Below are 21,827 nucleotides of genomic sequence, written 5' to 3' on the forward strand. Positions count from 1 at the left end.
CCTGACCACTTTTTTTTTTTTTTTTTTAATTTGGATTGGCAAGCCATCTGCCAGCAGGGTAATATTTTACCCACAAGTCGTTTTCGAAGTATTCCTACTCCGCACTCGAGTGCCTCTCCATCATGCTTGTCCGAAGGGATTTTTATTGAAGAACACTGAGATGGGATTGGATGCCGCGTGCGTGTGTGCGTGAGTGATTTTATTGCCGCAGCAGGGAGGCTGTGTCGCTAGGTTATAATAAAATATGTTCATTTATTTGTTGTCACGGACTCGGCGTTTGACTCCTGACGGATTTCTCGATTTCTCCTACACTTGCCGTTCTCTTTCGAAATTCACCCGGTGGCCTCCAACTTGTGCCTCTGACCCCACCCCCCCTCCCCCTGCGTCTTTCTTTCCAAAAGGCAACGTTGGCTAATATCCGACCACCTGTGGATTCCCCGAGAGTATACAAAAGAAAGCTCGTCTTAATTGTAGTAAGAAAGAAGGTAGCGGGGGTCCTTCAGAATGATTTGTTTTTTTGTGTCAGAGCTGAATTCGTTCAAGGACCGAGTGATCTACGGCAAGTGTGAATCCTCAAGGTGTCAAAAAGATGCTCCGCCGACGATCCAGGGTCGTGTTTTTTTTCTTCTTCTCCTTTTGAATGTAAATCTTGTGCCCTCCTGCTCTGCTCTTTCCTCGCGCCCTTGGCCGTTGCAGTCTTTTCTCCGTCTCGGCCGATAAAGAGGCACAATTTATATCCGCGGGTGAGCAAAATTAAATAGACCTGGCACAAAGTGAAGATAAATGGTCAAAACACATTTTTCCACTTTGCTTATTCCCGCAGCTTTTTTTTTCTTCTTTTTTTTTTTTTTAAAAAGCTGTTACTGGCAATAATATACAGTCGCTCGATAATAACACGTTTTGGGGCATACAAAGGGACTGCCGGCTGGGTTTGTACCTGCCCCCCCTCCTCTTTTAGTCACACTTGACTTAAATTAACAGATTTTGTGTGGGCATCACACAAAGAAGCACATGTGCCCAAAAAAAAAAAAATTGAAAGCCAAAACTTCTTTGCCAACAACACTTTGGGGGCAAATCAGTTAAAATTGAAAGTCAATGTTTTGTACTATATTTACATTTTTTACCGTATTGGCCCGACTATAAGATGGTGTTTTTTGCATTGAAATAAGACTGAAAAAGTGGGGGTTGTCTTACATTTAGGGTCTAGAAATTATACATAACGCTAGATGGCGCTATATATCTTTAAAGTGAATGCTGAACTTAACTCGCCAGGCCAAAGCGAATCCCTGTCAGGAAGAAGAAAAAATAAAAATAGCAGTAGCACGAAGAAGAAGAATAAAAAATAGCGGTAAGAAAGAAAAGGGAAGAAAATAAGAGAAAACAGAAAATGGAGAAACGTAGCGACAATTTGGAGAAAAGTGGGTCGAAGATCGGCCAGGTTTTTTCAAACTCAGGGTCGTCTTATATTCAGGCCAATACGGTATTATCGGGCCGCCGCGAGCATACATAGTATGGGAGTGGCAAACAAGCGGCGAGCGTCAAATTAACACAACAGGGCAGAAATTGGAAGTTGCTCTTACGTCCGCGTGACAATACCGGCAAATTAACGTGACGCCGCGGGAACACTTCCTCCACATTGTGGACAGAACAACCCCAAAAGGGACTTTTTGATTTGTAAACCTTCAAGGGGTTTCTCGCCGCTCTCTCCCAATTTAGGCCTGACCTTTCGCGGGGCGCTCTCAACGAAATAACTTCAACTCCGGGAGTGACGCAATTAGTGTCCACATGGAACATCTGGTTCTACCGGGCCGGCGCCCGACGCGGGCCGCTTGTTTCGCGCCTTAATTTACCGAGGCCACCCGCGCGACTATTTATAGAGCTCGCCATGAAAAAAAAAAAAAATGCAAATGAGGTCCGCTCGTAAATAACAAAAAGATATACGGTGGCGTAATTGGAAACAGGTAGAGCGCGCTCACTTGTTATTGATGATCCCGCCTCACGTGCCCTTCTCACTCGGCCGAGAGCGCCGAGTGCCTTCGAGGACAACTAATTTATGTTGGGTGACAAGATGGGAGGGGGGGAGCATATACATCAAATAAAATGGAGGAGCAGCCGCCTGGAGCAAGAGGTGCTAATAAGTGAGGTAGGCAGCCCCCCCACCGCCCCCGCCCCACAGATTGATTAACGGGTGACAACGACACGGCCTGTCAATCACGCTCGGAATAACTGGAAACGATTGTTTATGATCATGAGGCGGATCCTCGTTAGTTTAACTGCGACACGTTCGACACGCCGTACTTGAATGAACCGGCCGGCCATATGTCTCCACGTCATTTTTTTACGTTTTTAGTCTCGTGTTAAAATTGGAAAAAAAAACAACAATAATTTTATGACGTCATCGGGAGCGCCATCTGTCTAATGAAGTGCGACATCCAAGCACACGGCGCATTTGCATGTTTGTGAAAAACGATCACATGGTTCATCAGGAAAATTACAATCGTTTATACCTGGCCTGTCACTTCATTTCACTCTGAACGATTTCTTTCTTTTATTTATTCGACCACTTTTTTGGTCGTTCTTTCCGAGCACAAGGACCAAATCTCTCACGTGTATCGACCGCCGTCCCCGAAGGCGGCGTATTGTGTCACATGGCGGGTCAATCTGTTTGCAGGCCGGCGATGAGCATTAAGACCGGCGTGTCCCCCTCCCCCCCCCTCCCCTGTCCATTTTCCGCGTTTAACCGGAGCTTGACAAAGCATCCACCTCCAGGTGTAATATCCCGAGAGGCCTTCTCTTCCTCTTCCAAAAATATGAGCGATGCCCAAGTAGCCGCCTGTGTCACTCCAGCTCGTTGGCGGCGGGAGTGGCGTAGCGTTCTTCATCACTTCTGAACAGAATGAGATTTCCTCAGAGACGCGGCGCCGCCTCCGCCATCTCATCCTTTTTGCGCCCGGGTCCCGGACGTCACCTCCGATGGCCGGCGGCTCATCACAAGGCCCGCTTGTTGTGGACATATGTCACCTGAGACGCAGGGACAAGCGTGTGAAGCCTCAAGGGGGAGGAAGAACGTCTCACATGTCCTGCTTGTGTTTTATTTCATTCCTTTGTGATTGATGGTGGACAATTTCTTTAGCTTCGTGCTTTTTAATGGAGTAGCTTTACGGGGAAAATTGGCTGGAGAAACTCGTACAGGGGGATCCGGAGTTTATGATGGAGCTTATGAACAGGAAGCAGGGAAATAGTTTACGTAATAGTGTTACCTGGCAAAAGAATTGGATTTGTCTCTTAGAAGTGTTTTTGTCCATTTTTTTTGGCACAGTGTGTCCTGAAAGCTTTCACCATCTTGAGTTAATCATTTGCAGCTCACGACAAATCAGCGTAGGTTGGTAAAACTGAAATATTTACAGAAAATCTTTTTTGTCCGACTCGGGATTTCATCAGCCTTTAACACACACAACACGGTTCACGCTGTGACCTTGTCGAGCGATGAGTTATGAGACTTTTATGTTTTATGGCCAGTCATCAAACGTGTCCATTGTGCCGTGCCCACACGCCATCATGAAAAAGTCCAATTCTCTGCAAATTAGTGTCGCCCATCTGTATAGTGCAGAAAAATTTGGAAGCCATCGGACAAATTATGAAATAACTTGTTAACGACTCCAATTTTTTTAAGGCTCCAAATTTCGAGACACATCCGTCCATGTCGATTTCATCCGTGGCACATTTGAAGGCTTGTCGTGGTTGGTAATGTGTCAGACTGTTACCTTTTTTTTTTTTTGTGCTGACACCTCCATCATGCGGCGCCTGGCGGGGTGATGACAGAATGACAGAACGTCGTCAGAAACCATCTGTGTCCGGTCATGAAGGCCAATGACAAACGTCCATCACCTGGTTAATTTAAGACCAAAAGAAATGGCTGTCTTGGAGGCAGATTTGTCTTTGGATACACTTAGCGAGCCCCAAAATGGCCGCCGCGTTCGAACCGCAATCGGTAGAGTCGTTCTCTGATTGACCTTCATCAAAGGAACATCGTTTTGGCCGCTCTTACACGGGGAATTATTTGGCGCTCAAGAGTCCAAACGATCCGAGGCATTGATTAACAGCGGCCCGGCCGAGACCCGCGGCGGTTATTACCAACTCCGTCACGCCATTTTTAATGGAAACCAGGCGGGGATGAAGGCATGCATCATCAGTACCAGCACGCTTCTGAATGATTTATCAACAGCGATTTTGGCGCGGGAACCCGTGCGTTTCGTTTAACGAGCGAGTTTGAGCGCGGCGGTGGGGAATTAATAAGCAAATAATTGGCGACAAAGCGGCACGTCACTGGCGTGAAATATGGCGGCAGGGGTCAGCGGCTGTTGTCAAACTGAGAGCGTCTTCTTCTTGGTTAGCAGCCCATTCCCGTAAAGATCTCCAAAAGATTGCCGGAAACGTTTTCCGTGACTCACACTAGAGGTTTTCGTTGCCCTTTTTCACAATCACAAGAGCAAGAAATAAGAAGTCGGTCTCACTCGAGTGAGAAATGACTGGAACAACAGCCCACGGTTATTTCGTTCGTTCGTTCGTTCGTTCGTTCATTTATTTGTTCCTCCCTCTTTCTTTCTTTCTTTGTTCTAGATGCCACCTGGTCTTTGGAGCTGATGAGCAGGAGGAAAACAATATTCGTTGTTTTAATCTGCCATCTTTTCCTTCCATCATCGTCGCTCGCTTGTGCAGTAGCTTTTTTCAATCGCTGAAAAAATGATTGAAAACAAATCCGACTTCCCAATGCGGACCAAAGTCCGAAACGGGTTGTGCAGATCCGGCGTGTGTGTGTTCCTTTTAAAAGGACGAACGCCGGCGAATACAAATTGCAAAGTGACTTCTGAAGGTTTAAAAGCAGCTCTCATTAAGCTCTCGCCGTGTGACCTTCCCAAAGTACTGACGGCAACCCTGATCGACTATCTGTCGGTGATTCGTGCTTAATTTTGACACTTCAAGCGTAATAAATATATAGATTAAAACATCCCGCATAAAAGAAACTCTAATGTTAAAACCCGTTAGCTTTTGATCAGGAACAGCATCCAGCTAGCATGTTAACTTTTCACCCACCGTCGTCGAACGAAGACACCAAATTTGCAAAATCTTTCCAACTAACACGAAAATTGCTCAGTTTGAAGAGTGGCCTGGCGGGAAGGGAGGGTAAGAACGTTGGAGAGTGCACTTGACCCTCAAAGCACCCCCCCCCCGATGAAAGGCCTTAATGGTAGCACGCAGCGGAGCTCCAGGCTGCTACGCAACCGTCGCCACTTGCCAACGTCAGTCAAAGTTTCCGCCTGCGGTTTTAATGCCCGACGCTTGGAAACCAGGTGATACGGTTTCAAAGCACAACAGAAGAAATTCCCGTGTATGTTTGAGCGTGTATGTAATCACGCTTGTCGCCCATCCCTCTCCTCCTCCTTCTCAGCCTCCCCCCTTTCCTTTATTTATTTACCCCGGTCTCATCCCATCGAGCGGGAGATCAGTCTGCGGAAAGGGCAGCTCGCCAAGCCGGCTCTCTGTGACAGAGGGATGCATTACGGCATTAAGACGCCTGCGAGGAGAGAGGAGGGGGAAAAAAAAAAAATCAATCATGCACGCTCGCATGCATTAGCGAAGGGCACCTCTCTCTGCTGCCTCCACCTGGCTCCGATTGTTTGCCACTTCGTCCCGACGCGCCATTAGCCTCGTAAAGACGCATCTGAAAAATCGTCCCACCCCGTCCCGACTTGTGCTAGACAAATGGCTGCCGTTTAATTGTTGGCCGGCGCTCATTCGTTTTCCTGCCTCGTCCATCTTTTTCAATCATCCATCCTGGGAGGACGCTCGCATGTTTGCGCATCAAATGGCGATGGCGGATAAATTTGACCTTGTGTGATTTTTTTTTGGGGCCAAACTGAAGTTTGAAGAAATAATTTTTCATAACACTCAACGCCGAGTCCTTAAGAGTTGTCGACTGACAGACGTTCGATAATTACCGTCAATGACACTTAAGTGCGAGACCTTGTGAAATATTTGAACCATGTCAGAAGAAAAAAAAAAACATTATGCTTTTTAATCATCTCCACATGTCTTCTGAATTGCCTTGAAAGCGCTTCATGGCTTAATTCTCAATAAAGACGCAGCCGAGATGAAGTGGCACGGAAAAAGCCTCAAAGTGTAAAAAGTCAAACATCCTTCAAAATCTGAAATATTTATTCAGACTCCGCGCCGGTTACTATGGCGACAGTATCGTTTATGACAATCGACAGAAGGCTCGTTCAAACTTCGTCGTATAAGGCTTTGAATTTACTCTGCGGTAAATTTAGCTTTTGTTTAATCCTCAACTGAAATGATTGTTTTTATTATTTTTTTTTTGTTTTGTTTTGACTTGACCACACTGATGAATAATTGCAGTATTTGCCAGCCCGATATTATCAGCATGATGCCGACACGCTCTTTTGTTTACAACTGTAGTCCCGAGAGAGAAGACCGGCTGATCCGGAGAACATCTTATCTGTGTTGGTTGTAGAACACACCATTTTATATATTGTATCGAGCAGCTCCGTAAGATAAGATGGAGTCGATACGGCGGCGGTGGCGGCGGCGGCGGTTCGTGGCGGCTTTGCTCCTCTGCTTTTGGCTCAAACACTTTATTCATCCCAACATTAACGATCGGCCTTTTTATTCGGGGTCGATTCAACGTCGATCTTTTCTCTTTTGTTTTACGCTTTTAATTAAATAGTTTTATGCGGGAAAATAAGGATTTGATTCTGGACGCCATTTTTTTTTTTTTTTTGTGATTGTTTTTTGTAGCGGCTGCTAAATATTCCTCCGGCGTCCTGCGAGCATGTTGCGGTTTCCACGCAGGCGGCACCGGGTGAAATCGTCAGCCGTGTAGCTGTCAAGATTGCGCTTGAAGATGATCGGACAAGATGACCCGACTAGGGGGAGGGAGGGGGAGCGCCGAAGTGACAGCGACTAGCCCCGGAGTGATGAGGTGACTCGTGTGTGTGTGTTTGTCAAACATGACAAAAGGGGAATAACATGGTTTCAAATCGAAATTTTGTTTCATGCAATTAAAAAAACACCTTCCATTATCCTCAAGCGTGATTATGAACAAATCGTCGGAATCCCATCAGCCCGCCGTCGCCATTCGAGGGAACCCAAGCGGCGGGTTCAAATAGGATTGGATCTGCTTCTTGTCAAAATGATGGCACTGAAAATGTAAAATGAAAAATTGCAAGTGCTCTGTATGACCTCGGGAGGAGCACAAAATGGATGCCCCCCCCCCCTCGCATCATTCGTTCTCCAACATAGCGAGACAATATTTGGAACCAACGTGAGTGGCATTTATTTCAAATTCCACGACACGGCAAGACGTTTTAATTAGGTGTAAGGCATCGCAATTTGACTGAGCGCAATCTCACTAATTATGCATCCATGTCACCATTCATCACAGCCGGCTTGGCATTTAATTAGTCGCCGATCTACAAACGAGCCATTATTAACGTCCAAATCAAATAAACCCCAGCTAAAAAAAAAAAAAAAAAAGCTTACATCTGCAGAATCGCCCCAAAAAAAAAAAATCATAACTTTACTTTCCGCATGACTTTCTTCTCACACCATCTGGCTGCTCTATTTTTTTTTTTTTTTTTTAAAACAGGCGATCTCAAATGCCTACTGGCCTCTCCAAAGGGCTTTCAAAGGTTATGAGCTCATTAATTGGAAAGGGCTGAAGACGAAACCTCTATTTACTGTCCGTAATACGCACTCTGTTTACCCGCCGCCGCTCTATTTGAGCGCCCCCTGAAATGGGAACGCGGCTTCTTTACACACTTCCGCGCTGGCCGCCATTATTTCTCTTGATGGCGTAAAGGCCTTTTGTCTGTTTGATAACCTCGGACTGTCCCGTCGTCGTTCGACGTCTTCTCCCGCCGCTAGTTAAGATCCAGCCTCTGTCAGATGGCACCAAATTCCACACGGTGTCAAGAGCCCTCTTTGTTTTTTGTTTTTTTTCCTGACAGAACTAATCAAGCCCCCCTGGATGAAAAGTGTCCGCGGCGGGTTGTTTATCCTGCCGAAGCACGTAATTTTCTCCACCCTTCTGTGTGATTCAGCTCCTCCTTTAAAGTCCGCTTTTTGTGACGGGGCGTAAAAAATAAAGGCGTGCGGTAAACACTCTCAAATGTTTGAGACAGGGAGGGGGGGAGAAGTCGTTAAATTGTGTCGGGTGGGTTCGCGGCGGATGTCTTCTTTGTTTGCGGACAATTGGTCATACTCCGTATTTTCAGACTCACCGCCATCTTCGGAATTCCACTCGTCTTCACGCTTTGGGTTATAATTGCTTATTGACCTGGTAAATCCATACATCCATTTTTCGTTGGCTTATCGGGAGGCGAGCAACTTTAGCAGTCCGGACTTCCCTTCCGGGGTAATCCCAATGGGGAGACGTGGTCTGTTGGGTCTCCACCTGGGTCTCATCGCTCTACCAAGCGCGATCTTCAACAGCTAATCAATGTTAATCTTTGCCGGTTACGATTGGGGTTTTCTAGTTAACGGACGGCGGGCGTCGCTTTGCTTTCGGCAGGGGGGGACCGAGCGATGCATCAGTCGTTGAAAACAAAAAATCACATCAAACAAGTGCCAATGGCCCTGTCAGCAAAAGGAGCCATCATGGCGCCGTTTTATATGCGGCACCTTTGACTCGCCTCGCCTGCTCAATAAATAAGATACGGGGCTCGACATTCAATTTTAGAGGAATGCACCTGAGTGATAAAGCTGAGTTATGAATCAGACTACATTCACAGCAGAAGAGCGGCAAGGGGTATGACTGATTGCGGGACATTTCGAATTCACCCTCGCCGTGCGATGATAAAGCGCAGCGTGGACGCACGGCGTGGCACGGCACGGCACGCCCCTCCCTTAAGTTTTTTTTTGTCAGCCGTTGTTTTGCAGCAAACGCCGCCGCCGTGACTTATTCGCCTTCCCGCTTATTTGCTTTCACCGTGCGCACGTCCCTGTCGCCATTTTCCAAAGGTGAAATTATGCTGAGCCCAGCAGGAAAGTAATGAAGGCACAGCAAGGCAATAAGGAGCTCGCCGTGAGCTTGCTTTACAGAATAAACTATTCCAGAGTTCAAGAGGCGCCGGCCGGGCTGACTCAAAGCAATGCTGGAAGAAGCCAAATCCCACCAGGTGGAAGGAGACAAATTGGCAAACGGATAAATCGCCGGTCGGAGAGTTGCTCCCTCCTCAAAATTCGATGCAAATTCTCCAAAAGGTTTTCCCCGTCTGTGCACATTAATCTCGTTGAATTAAAAATTCCTTTGGTTGCACCGCCTGGCCTGGCCTAGCCTGAGGTGGTTCCACCCGCACTCTTAACGCTCTCCACATAATCACAACGTCGCCGCCGCTGAGCAGGAAGTGAAATGCTGGCTAAAAATGTGAATTAGTGCCCGCTGGCCTGATTTATACGCCGCCCCGCAAGGATCGGCGACTAATCCCAGCCTCAGCTGCTCTCGCAGGCCTCCGCCGGTGGGGTGGCAAGTGTGCTGCTGAGATGCCGCCGCAGCAGCCAAATTGGAGGCTTTTGCTATTTCCCCCCAAGTTATTTCTTTATTTATTTCCTTTGAATGTGCAGCATAGCACCTCCTAGCAAAACAGTCGACTAGCTGACACAATCGTCCCGTTTTTTGCTGCCATTTTCCCCCCCGAGCGCATTTAATAGGCAGTTGTTGTGCCTCCGCAGCAACCTCCCGAGAGAAACATCATGTGTGCATGTTCCTGGATCCTCAGTGCCTGCGCTGTAAATAAAAACTGTCAGCCTCCATAGTTTTATCTGTTTATCTCTTAACCCCGCAAGGTTGGTCCCCACCTGAGCTTCACTCACCCACTGACTCGAATGGGCTCGGTTCAATATGTCTTTAATTAGCTACGCCGAAGCTACAAAAAAAAAAAAAATGGACGCCGATTCCAATAGCAAGCAGCAATTGATTGCGGTCTAAAGCAATTAAGGTGTCACGCAGCTAGCTAGCGCCCACGCTGGGCGCCGGCGGCGTCGGTAGTGCCACTTTTCTGGAATCAATTTGCCGTTTTCAGGGACTAAAATATCAAATGGAGTCGATTCGCAGCAAGGTATTGAATAAGGGCTAGCCTGTAATGTAATTGTTGTTTAATTCAAATGGAAAAAAAAAACAAAAAAAAGAACGGCGCCTTTCACTATGCGCGTGTGCGCTAATGGGCTCAGGCTGACACTTATTACGTACAGCGTATCGGTAATGTGTCCAGCGAAATAAAAGGTCCATTTTATAGATTTAAGCTTTGTCTCGGAACTTCTCCCCCGCTATCATTCATTGCATAATAAAACACCGAGCAGGTCATTTGGACTCGAGAGAAGAAGCCATCATGAAAACATTTTCACGCCTTCTTGGTGTTCTCCTGAATTAACACGGTGTTAGCCCCGATCCCAGAATTTGGTCCACCATCTTGAAGAGAACGAAGCCAATTTGCAGTCCTGTGCACCATCACAGGATTCCAGCCGCCGCTCTGGCTGTACCTTGGAGGCTGCTAATGCACTTTCACTCTTTCCCCATTACCTTCTAAGGGGGGTTTGTTTACTGTTTCATAACGGAAATTGGATTAAAAACAATGAAATTTGGAGAGTGCAAAGTCTCCGAAGTGGACTTTTTAAATAAACAAACTGGACGCTGAAAACCGTTAGCACCTTTTAAACTTCTCATTCTCCAATTGCCCCAGATGTCCAATATATGCTTCCAGCTCCATTTATCTCTATAAACTGTGAAGCCCCGGGCCAAATGTATAGGCGGCGTTCCCAATTTTCCGCTCTTCCTTTTGACGGCATCACGCGGAGCAAACTGTATCTCGTCGGCAATAATGTTAAGCGCTCGTTGATTCATGTGCCGCAGTCGCGACATGACACGAATTGCCTCCATCAAACGGAGAAAGGACGTCACCCTTGCTCCATTCTTGCTCGCCGCTTATTCAATCACAAGCTAATCAACTCCATTTTCTTCTGGACTGTGATAAATTGTAGTTCATCAAGGCGCTCTGCCATGATGGTCGCATCGCTTTAAGGGGGGGGGGGGGGGGCGGAAATATTCCAACTGTTCATGTCTCCGGGGGGGATCGAGATGAGAGTATGAGGCCCTCACTTCAATAAACTCCCCCCCATTGCGTAATGCAATCAGCATTTATCAGCTTGTTTTCTCGTATAATGGCCGACTGTCCAATCGCATCATCTCCTCCATACATCGATCTCCCCCCTCGACCTCACCACCACAACACTCAAATGTTTTCAGCAGCGTGTTATGCGTCTACTGGAAGCAGAATTTGTGAAGTGTGACAAAATGTCTTCCAACTAGACGGGCAGAGGTCCTCAAGGGGGTCATCCTCTTGGCTAGAAACTCCTCCGACATCACGTCGAGTCAGTTTGCCTCGGATCCAAACGCCGACTCTTGTTTAACGCCAGACGCATCTCGGAACTCCCGCTGTCGTTCCAACCCGGGCCAGCAGGAGCACTCATTTTCCAAAGCGTCATTAATCTTACTTTCCCTCAGCCTGTCCTCCTACTCTCGCAGGGTGGCCTCCCCCGGGCGCTCATTTAGCTCCCCTTTACTGTACAGAGCTCACTCCAGTCACCTCCAGATGTACTCTGCTCTTGCTCCGTATCGAGAGCGAGAGAGGAAAATGGTGTTGAGACTTTATCGTGACTCAGCACATTCGTACATGCAAATTTCGTACTGTCAAATTAATTTTCCGTATCAGCAATTATAGCCATGCAGAAGTAGAGTCACCCTGAAAAAAAAGGGGACCCTAATCTCCTTGATGTGGCTTTTTTCCTAAAGGTGACAGCAATCTTCTGCAAAAAGACCAATGGCAGCCTTAAAGGGATTTCTGGCAAGCACGAGCTTTGTCCTACAGGTGACAGCAATCTCCCCTAAATTTCACAAATTAATTCTCTTTCTATGGCTGTGTCTTACATTCAGCTCATATTTATATAAAAAGAATCAAAGTAGCATGAAAGGAGTCACTATGCCTACATGTGACAACAATCGGCCCAGATTTTTTCTTTCTGGAAAGGAGCCATTTCTGGTAGCCACTTGTTTGCTAAAGCATATCTCGCAAATTCCATAAATCAAGACTTTTTGAGACTGAATTTCACAAGGTGTGCACACTTTCCTACCTTGGCAGGAGTAGCGAGGCGTGACTCTTTTAATACTCTTCAACTTTGCTCTATTATGCCTCCCAGAACAAAGTTTTATCGCATTAATTGCCAGCCGGACACCTTTTAGCTGACAGACGGAAGTGAACTCCGAGGGAAATGGCACATGTGCTTTTATTTTATAATAAAGCTCTAATGATGTGTCGTGTTTTCGCTACCCGCCTTCCTGATGGTTTCAGCGCTTGGGCGCGTCGGAGAAATGAGAGTGACCGCTGTTTTGCTATCATACTGTCGAAAAGTATTTTTGCAAATGGAGTCACCCACACTTTGAAATAGTCTTTTTTTTTACGTGCTCGGACGACGGAGAAAATGAAAGCATGAATCCAGAGTGAGCGGAATAATTTGTCCCAATGAGCCAGTCGTCTGCGCTCAGGTAGCGGGTGTGATTTTCGCTCGGATCATTACTCCCGTGCTAATTATCCCAATGACTTCTGTGCCCTAGAGTAATGCTAGCAATAATACATGAGCACCTATCCGGTGGTTTAAATCCCTCTCTTTTCTACTTCCAAGGCCATTTTGAAAGCTAATTAATGCACACGAACTGTTTGCTTTGCACTGAGCTGAGAAATGTGCTTTAATAGTCTCCTCGGGGCAACAGTCGGCCGCCGCTTCACAATAACTGTAATTATTAAATAAAGTGAAGGTCAGCGGGAGGGAGCGAGCGACCGCTGCTCCATGTGTCTGCCATCGGACCCAAGAAACAACAAGTGCCGCCGACACTTGATTGTTCTCAAGCTACCGATATTTAGAACTGGTGGGTGAGTAAATGCGTTTAGGGGGGAGGCAGGCGGTTGTTGTTGTTTTAACACATATTATTATCGACTATCCTCGCCAAGCTTTGTTTAATAATTACAGTTATTGTGGGCGGGCGGTTTTGAGGTTGACGATCATTAAAAAGCGATCAGAGCTTCAAAAGTCTGGAGGCTCTCGCGCGCTCTCTAAATGAGACTGCTCCCAAAGCGTTTGATGACCGCACGGCAACGAAGGTGACACCCAATTGGCTTTTTCCCTAATTATTTGCACTTTTTATTGCTGAAGGTGAGAAAGCGGAGGAATTGCTGGCGAGTAACGGCTGTATCGCGCTCGTTTTTCCGTCATGGCTTGTACTTTTTACTGCAAAGGTGAGAAAATGGAGGAATTGCTGGCAAGTAACGGCTGCATCGCACACATCACAACAATCGGCCTTAGTTTGGAAATGGTAGAGTTGCAGGAATTTACGGCAAGTCAACGTGTCCTAGCAATCTCCTATATTCTTGATTTGTCAAGGGCCATGGTGATCATTTCAAAAACACTCAACTCCTACTGTGAAGCATGTGACTGCAAGTCTGGTGCTTTTTGAGCTTGTTTTTTTTCCGGCACCGAAGCTCTTATTCAAGGTAAAGTACGTTATTAACAGTTGCTAACCCTTGAAGTATGTCAAGTTTAACACCGGGTACAATTTAAAGGGTTCACACAGAGAATCAGAACATTGCAGCACGGCGCCTCGCGTAACAAGATGTATTTCGCTGCGTTCCCCGCACAGCGAGGGGAGAAATTGTCAGACGCAAAAGCCGACGAGCCTCGAGGCCTCGCAGCAGGTGACGAGCACAAACGAGAGAAATAATTGGTAAATAGTCCCACGTATACGCTTTTTAAGCAACGACGTCAGGAGCGCGTGACAGCTCAGATGCGACAAAGTCGGATGACGGTCGACTGAAGCCGGCGTTTCATGTCTGGTTTGTATTTCGGAGCGGCAGTTCGGAGACTGGAGCAAAACGTTCCAAACGCCGCTCACATTGATTTTGTCGTGTTCTCCGTCGCCATTCATTTTTTAAGCCCTCTTGTTTGCTCTGTGCCTCGGGGCCGGCGCTTTAATAAACTTGGTGATGGTGTACCCGCTCTTGTCGCCTTCTCGATGATCGAGATGAATAAATGAAGAGGTGGGAGGGGGGGGGGACCTTCGCCACCGCCGCCTCATGTTTCCGACGCTTTCGTATCGCTTCCCCCAGCTGTATTTATTCCACTTCTGACAGGAAGCGTAATCCTGAGTGACTAATAGACAGGTGCGGCGACGGAAAAGCCGACTTGCGCGTCACACCGGCGGCGAGGCGAGGATGAAGAAATCATTCCTATCAAACACACAAGAATAGAGATCAGCATACTCATGATCATCTTTTCTTTTCGGCTCGGTTTTACCCGACTAGTTCACTTTTGATTTCGGGGGTTAGTTCTAAGCCAGGGTCAGAGATTCAATACACAAATCCATGGCGGTGTTTGTACATACATGTTTGTACACATTTTTTCCGGTTTGGGAATTCGCCGCGCGGCAGCCGCTGGCTTCTCCTCTCCGCACAAAAAAAAAAAAAAAAAATCAATCATGCATTCTCATTATCGGCCTTCGTTGGTCACCGCAGACACAGGCTTGATGGCCGCCCGCGTGCAAACCGCTCATTAGAAGTGACACCTCCGCGTTTTTTTTTTCCTCTCTGTAGCCGACATTTTGACTTGTTATGGCAGCTAACAGCAAAAAGTATTTCGGGCTGACGCGTGGATCTGACACATGTAAATGCGGCGGGTCAAAATCTTTTTTTTTTTTTTTGGTTAAAAACAAAAAAATCCCGACTGCCAGGCTGCTCTATTTCTACTTGTGCATTTTTTATTATCATTTATTTTGACCTTTGAGATGCCGTGGTGTTTCTCAACGATCGTAAAATTCTCAAATACGGTAGTCTTCTGGATTTCAAATTTGAGTTAGGAAATCAAAATAAGTGAGTTTTCCATCCATATCTGTGTTTTGGAGGTTCTATCAGCTCCTCCTGCTTGTTGTTGAAGAAATGTCAGGCTCATTAATAACTTGACAAACTTGTAAAATTGCCTTCCAACTTTCCACAGGCTACTGTTTAATTAAACCGCTGAGCAGATGGCGCCTTTTGGAAAGCGTCTCCAATGGCGGCATATGCATGAGGAGTCATTAAACTTGACTCTAGTGAACCTCGAGAGTCGCACCTCCTTCTTCCTCTTCCTCCTCACCATCAAACTGATAATTGTCACCACGCCCGGTAAACACGCCGACTGGATTCGTTCCAGTGAGTGGAAAAAAGGAGGAGGATCAATTTGTGTTAAGTTTGCGTGCATCCCGGCTGATGGAAGAGCTTAACAATTTCTCTCGTCAAACAAAACCACCAATACGGACTCTACTACTTTCTTATATCGGCAGCGCTGAGGGAAATAAAAAAAAGAACCCGGAGCTATGCTAAAGTGCAGAGGACGATTAATGTGAAGGGGCGTCATTTTAAAATGAACTCAGAAAATGCGGACAAGTTTTATCTCGAAAACTGCACACTGGACTCGAGGACACCATTTCAAACTAATTCAAGGAATTTTCTTTGTTGAGGGTTAAATAAGAGTAGTACTTTAACAATTTTACAGATTATAGCTTCTAAATGATTACAAAAACAGCAAGGAATAGGAAAAAGGTCGTATTCGGATTTGCCATGAAATGAATAACCTTGCTTTAAAAAAAAATGGGTAAAAATTTAACAAGGTCCAATGTGTAATTAAGAAATTTACTTCCAGCGCCGGGCGGGCAAGACACAAAAGCTGATGAACGCATGATGTCGAGACAAACTGGCCTTTTCTATTCAGACAACTACGTCACCCCTGAAATTGCTCCGGAAAATATAATCGCTATTAATATTGTTCGGCGAAGTGTCAGAAGGTGATTCATTCAAAGCGACCTCGTTATTACCAATAAGGAGATATAATTGAGGTGGCACCAATTTGGCCAATCGGGGTTGACGGATGCTCACTACTTCCTGTCCTTGTTTGTGTCATTAAGATGGTACAAGAGACGAAATATTTTTGATTGCCGTCAAATGATTGCTAACATTTAAAGATACAGTAATGATGAACCACATGCTGCTTCACCATGATCACATGATGTATGTAAGTTAGCAGCGGTGAGCCCTTTTTATTAGCCGGCCAGCTTCTGGAAATAGCCACAGTATTTTGATTCGTCTTAAAAAAAATCGATATATTTTTCCAAACAGGCCAGTTTGCATATTCATCTGGCATTTTCCATTTATTTATTTCTTCTATTTGACTATTGAGGCCATCTGTCTCTCACATGCTGTTTCCTCTCGCCACTTTTGAATCCACCACTTTACGACGGCACCTCGCCATCTGCCAAAAGTCGTGTTTTGAACGTGACGATGTACCGTCGCTGTCATGTATACAGAATTAAACGAGATTTAAATCACGACTAGGGATGGGAAATCAACCCCCTCCTCGTTATACGGAGAACAATTTCCATGCAAACATTTCAAAATCCTTTTTTTTTGCATAATCTCTCCTCTCCTGAGGGATGCCAGTTCTAGAATGCGATTCCATTCTCGGCCTCTAAGTGTCAGCATGCCCCGCTTTGCCGCCCGCCGCCGCCGCTCTCCATCTTCATGTGTGCTCATAAAGGAGTCGGGCTCGTAGTCAGCAGACGCACACGCACGCCGCCGCGTAGCCACACAGCCGGCCGGGCTCTCCTCCTTCTCCTCCTCCCCCGGCACGCTCCGAGAGGACCCTTGTGACCGTGTCGTCCGCTCCCTCTACTCCCTCCTCCTCCTCTTCCTCCGAACGCTTGTCTCAAAGTGCTTTCGCCGAGCGTGACAGCGCAGAAGTTTGGTCCGGGGGATGCGCGCGGCTCTCCAGCCGGTTCCCGAGGCTCCGTTTACCCGCGGGCTGCTGTGACCTCACCAAGGACGGCGCAAGTTCAAAGCCCCTGGAAATGGACCTCCAACTGGAACCATCTAATTAATTTCAAGAATTTTTTTTTGGGGGGGGGAGGAATTGCACAGGGCAAAGTGGACATTGTTGGACCACTACTCGAGTGTTCATCAACATCTCCGTTTCCAGGCTACCATCAGCACAAGCGGCACTTGTTGTCTTCTGCGCGGCTGTCTTGTGGGACCATGTCGCCTGGCTCTTGGAGCTCATCGATGTGGCACGCCACGTGGATATTATCTCTCCTCTTCGGCACCCGCTGCACGTTTGGTCAAGGTAAGCAGCAAAGGGAGGGGGGGTAGGGTTGGAGGGTTGGGGGGGGGGCAAACAGACATTAGTAAATCTCACACGACTGACTAACAGGTGCATTTTGACCTTTACAAAAATGAAAGTATCTCACATTGTTTGTTTCTCAAACTGTTTAAAGAATTAGTCCAGAATACATTTAGGTGATGATTTAAGGTGTCTGATCTTCTCCACAACTCACCTCGGATGTTCGGATTAGGATTCAAGGCTGGGTATTACATTTCAAGATAGACTCGATGGTGCTCGCTGAAAAAAAAAAAACAAACAAGGCGGATAGCCGCGAGGGCACATCCGAGCGGCTGACATTTACAGGAGCCGGGTAATCGCGTGTGCTCAGGATTAACAGTCCCGACATTGCCCGATTCCTTAGCTTTCCGCTCTGGCGCTCTCTTAACCAAGCACCCAGGAGATGTTTTATTTTGGCCCGTGGTTGAAAGTGACCCCGCGTGGGAGAGAACGTTTTTTTTTTTTTTTTTTTAACAATCAACCAAGTGAAACGCTTTTTTAACGACGGGAGAATGGCCTTGGAGAGCCATCAAGTCTCGCCAAGCGGAGACGGATGGCCTCATCCGGGCTTTAAATACTACAGAGTCCATGATTTTAGTTGAATTCAATATCAGGGTCATTGCTCCGACTTGGCTTTCGGGTTCTGTTGGGTAGTTTCCAGGTGTCTTTGTTGGTGTGGTGGTCTCTGTTAGGTTTATTTTGGGACTTGGAATCTTGTTGGGCACACATAGCCATGCTGATAGATAAGCCCTCCAGGCCACTTTGGGAAAAGTACTCCAAGGCCCTTTTTATTATCACCCTTGAGGGAATTCTTTAATTTTTTATTTTTTTTTGGACGGCTTGCGGAAATTGGATGTGTTCACATCACCAGTGGGCGAATGCACAAACTCGGACATGCAGGTCTTCTGTTCGCTTGCTTGACTAAGTTGTCGATACTGATGTAAGAACCTAATCCCTTTTTTGAAAACTCTTACTGAAGCTTAAAAGCCAAATCGAAAGGACGCGTCTCAATGAGCTTTTAAAATGAACGTCATTGAGCTCTTCAAGTCATTTGTTAGCACGATACGAACGTCTCTTTTCTTCTTTTTTTTTTTGTCTGATAATAAAAGCGACGAGACCTCCCTGCGAGCGATCAGACGTCACCGGCGGATGTGATTTCTTTGATTTGTCACTCCTTGTAATTGACAGCAGGGTGATGTCTGCTTTCTCAGAGCACCTGTGTCCTGGGAAAAAAAAATAAAAATCTTTGCTGCCAGCACTATGGGAATGAGTTTTCGCTCCTCATCTCTGGAAGGGGGTAAAAGAAAAGCTCTCGAAAAAGTTGACTTGTATCGTACGACTGGTCATATTTTGACAAGCGACCATGTGAACTTAACTCGTAGCTTCAGGTAGAGCGCATGTACCAGTTTGACCTTCAACCTTTGCTAGCTCGACTGTTTTTTTAGTACGTTGGATGGAATTCAAAATCAATAGTACTCTGCTGCTTGTGTAAAAAAAAAAACCACAATCTGTTAAGAGCTTGAAGGGATTCTCAATCGTGACAAACTTATGATCGAAAAACCGCCGGCGAGGAATGTTGTCTCGGATTGCAAACCAGTAAATTCGGAAATACGAAATAGAATAACGAGAACACCACCGTCGAACGTCGAGAAGTACTTAGTGTCCAGAACTTCCTGCCACAAAAGTCCCTTTCATAATTGAATGTGGCAGGTGCAGATAAGGTCAGAGCAAAATGGCGGCGCCAGGTAGCTCATCGGAGGGTTCGCCCGAATGACAAAGGTGCAGAATAATCAATGTCATTTCCCGCCCCCCCCCCCCTTTCAAACGATCTGCCCAGCGTCTTCCTAATTTCCTCATTGCATGGCGAGCCGCTTCTCATTTGCCACGCCGACACGCAGGGGGGAAGTTTCCATCCCGCTCGTCGTCTTCGTAACTCACCGGAAATGACTGACCGATTTGACGAATCGATTTGGAACAGTGCAATTTTCTCTTGTCAGTTGAGCTAAAAATTCACAATATAGTACTTTTGGGACAAATATGATTCAGCAGACTTTTGATGTTTCCTTTTGCTATTATCACTAGCTACAAGATCTTCCCGAGTTGTGCTTTATTTACTTGCAGTGACAAATGCGCAATTGCGGCTCGCGTTTCATGCTACTTTTCGCGGAGGTGGCGGAGGTTGAAAAGCACCTTTTGTACTTAAGCCTTGTTTTTCTACAGCTGCTTGACTTCATTTTTTTTTTAATTCTCTTTGATATGTTAAAAGTAGAATGCTAATATTGTGTATTCTGCTCTGCTTTTGAAGCTGCTGGCGCTTTTTTTTTGTTTTCTTTTTTTCCCGCTAGCGCTAACAATGTCATTTGAAGGAATCTTGTCAAGTCACATTTTCCAGTATTTGCCTTATTCTCGACTCGATACTCTCAAAGAGTCCACATTAGCATCTGGAAGCCTTCAGCAGTGATGTCATCACGCGCCTTTCCAAAAAAAAAAAATGCCCGACTTGAACTTTCAGGCTTTAATGCGTGCTGCGACCAGCAGGGTGGTCGACGGCCTCACCCTTGGTTAAATGAACCAGAAAGCGAGCGGAGCCTCGACGGGAGGGGGGCGCTCATGCAGATCTGCGCCTGTCTATAATCTAAATGCGGGAATCTCGGGAGGTCACCTTGTGAACCTCATGATTGCACTTGGGAGGTGTTTTATAAAATGTCAACGTGTGTCTAATTTGCGGCTTAGCTTAGCCTCGTCGTCGGCAGCACACTTACCAAAGGTTGTATCTACTTATTCATATTTAATAAGTCAAAATAATGTCGCGTAGTAGCCGAGCGCTTCATTGGAAAGCTGAGATCATTCTCATTTGACTATGCCAAAACCTCAATTCTGAAATATGGGTCACGGCGGCTCATTTTTCTCTGATGGCTCACAAAAAAATGTCCGTTCCAAACCATTTATGTTTGGCAACACATGATTGGAGGGGTTAATTATTGTCATTTGATTGTGGTTGTCACTATACGGCGTTGGCATTGATAGATGATTTTTTTTTTTTGCATCATTTGCAGCAGTTACAATTTGGCACTCGATGATGATGTCATCAGAGGTACTGATCACATAGCAGCAGTGTTACACACAGCATGGGGGATGATGTCGCTTTTTTTTTTTTTTTTGCCTTTCCCCCACGACAGTTGGATTAATCAGCAATTACGCCGCAATCCGAACACGGCAAACAGCTGTCGTCATGTTGCGAAAAAGACAGAGGACGTTCCAAATTGCTTTCGCTTTGATTTGTACGCCGCTTTGATTTGGCAAGAGATTGTGTTTTACGCAGTCCTAAAGATAAGTGTTAAGTCTTTTATCGCTTCCAGGTGGTTGCGAATGATGTCCGTTTTTCTTTTTCAGATGAAAGAAACTGCTTTGAAAATCATGTTTTTTAGTCCTTGCTCAATAAACTGTTTTTTTTTTTTTCCTTTTGAGATTCTGACAACTTTTTAAGCGTCCCTTTTCTTGCTTGCAAAACCCGCTGTTAACCGCTAACAATATTTCACCCGCTAAAAGCGCCCCGCTGCCGGGGACTCATTCTTCATTTCATCAATGTTTCGACACTTTTGCTTTTAAAACGTGACTTGTACTTTGACTTTTCACAAATGAGTCATTTTCAAGGTTTGACTCATGCTTGGAAGTTGTTCAAATGCAAATGTTTTTCTCTCCGTCAAGGCATAAGTGACACATTCTGACACTTCATTGTTTTCTTTTTAATTTCCAAAAGAAAGAAAAAAACATTAAGACTTATATAAGTGCTTACATTTTGAACCAATTGAATATCTATTTTCTTCGTGCAGCTGGCTTTGCGGAAAACCAAAACTAGGGTGTATTATGTTTGCTAATACCCCGTGCTAATTTCTTTCGATTCGTCAAATTAGCGTCGCACGTGACCACTTAGCGCTCGGAGTGGTTGTCGCTTAATGGGGGTGACCTCACGATAACGGGAGGTGTCAGCGTGAGAGGCGGCTGATTAGTCGCGTGACCTTACCTGACCTCGGACGCAGCGCGCTAACAGCTAGCTCGGAGGCAACGACGGCAGCAGCGTAACGCCGTAGCTAGCAGATGCCGGCAGTCACGCGCGCAAAAAGATAATCACTCTCTCAGGGCTGAGCCGAGCGGGCAGGAAGTGCTCCATCCGTCTTTTCTCCCGTCAATACTTACAATTTTAATTACACCTGAGTGCTGTCAGCCCGCCAAACCGGCAGGCAGCAGCTATTGATTCACACGCCGGCTAATTGATTAATTACGTTCAAGGGGACACTTTTCCCTTCAGCTTTATTTTGGATATTGCCGGCAAATTATTTTGTTGTTGTGTTTTTTGTCGCTTCATTTTATGTGTTGCCCAAGTAGATTGTGCCAAGAAACTTTGGCCAAGAAAAGTTTCAAGACCATCTTTTTACCTCAGATAACGTGGAAATCTTCCAAAATCAATAAGGATTTTAGAGGTGCTTTTCAAACATATAAAATAGCGGTTATTACCGTGT

At 46.0% G+C, this 21,827-nt stretch overlaps 1 protein-coding gene across 3 annotated transcripts in view; it reads left to right on the forward strand.

The window, feature by feature from the left end:
• The window catches only part of sdk2b (sidekick cell adhesion molecule 2b), a 126,056-nt gene that overhangs the window by 28,195 nt on the left and 76,034 nt on the right, over positions 1-21,827 (forward strand). For all 3 annotated transcript variants that reach the window (XM_088360158.1, XM_088360157.1, XM_088360160.1), the window contains one exon: positions 17,128-17,271. In XM_088360158.1, the coding sequence (XP_088216284.1) occupies positions 17,184-17,271 (88 nt within the window). In that variant the 5' untranslated portion in view covers positions 17,128-17,183. The remainder of the gene's footprint in view (positions 1-17,127; positions 17,272-21,827) is intronic.

This window comes from Syngnathus floridae, chromosome 18, assembly GCF_059516105.1.
Source record: "Syngnathus floridae isolate MCC-2025c chromosome 18, RoL_Sflo_1.0, whole genome shotgun sequence".
Lineage (NCBI taxonomy): Eukaryota > Metazoa > Chordata > Actinopteri > Syngnathiformes > Syngnathidae > Syngnathus > Syngnathus floridae.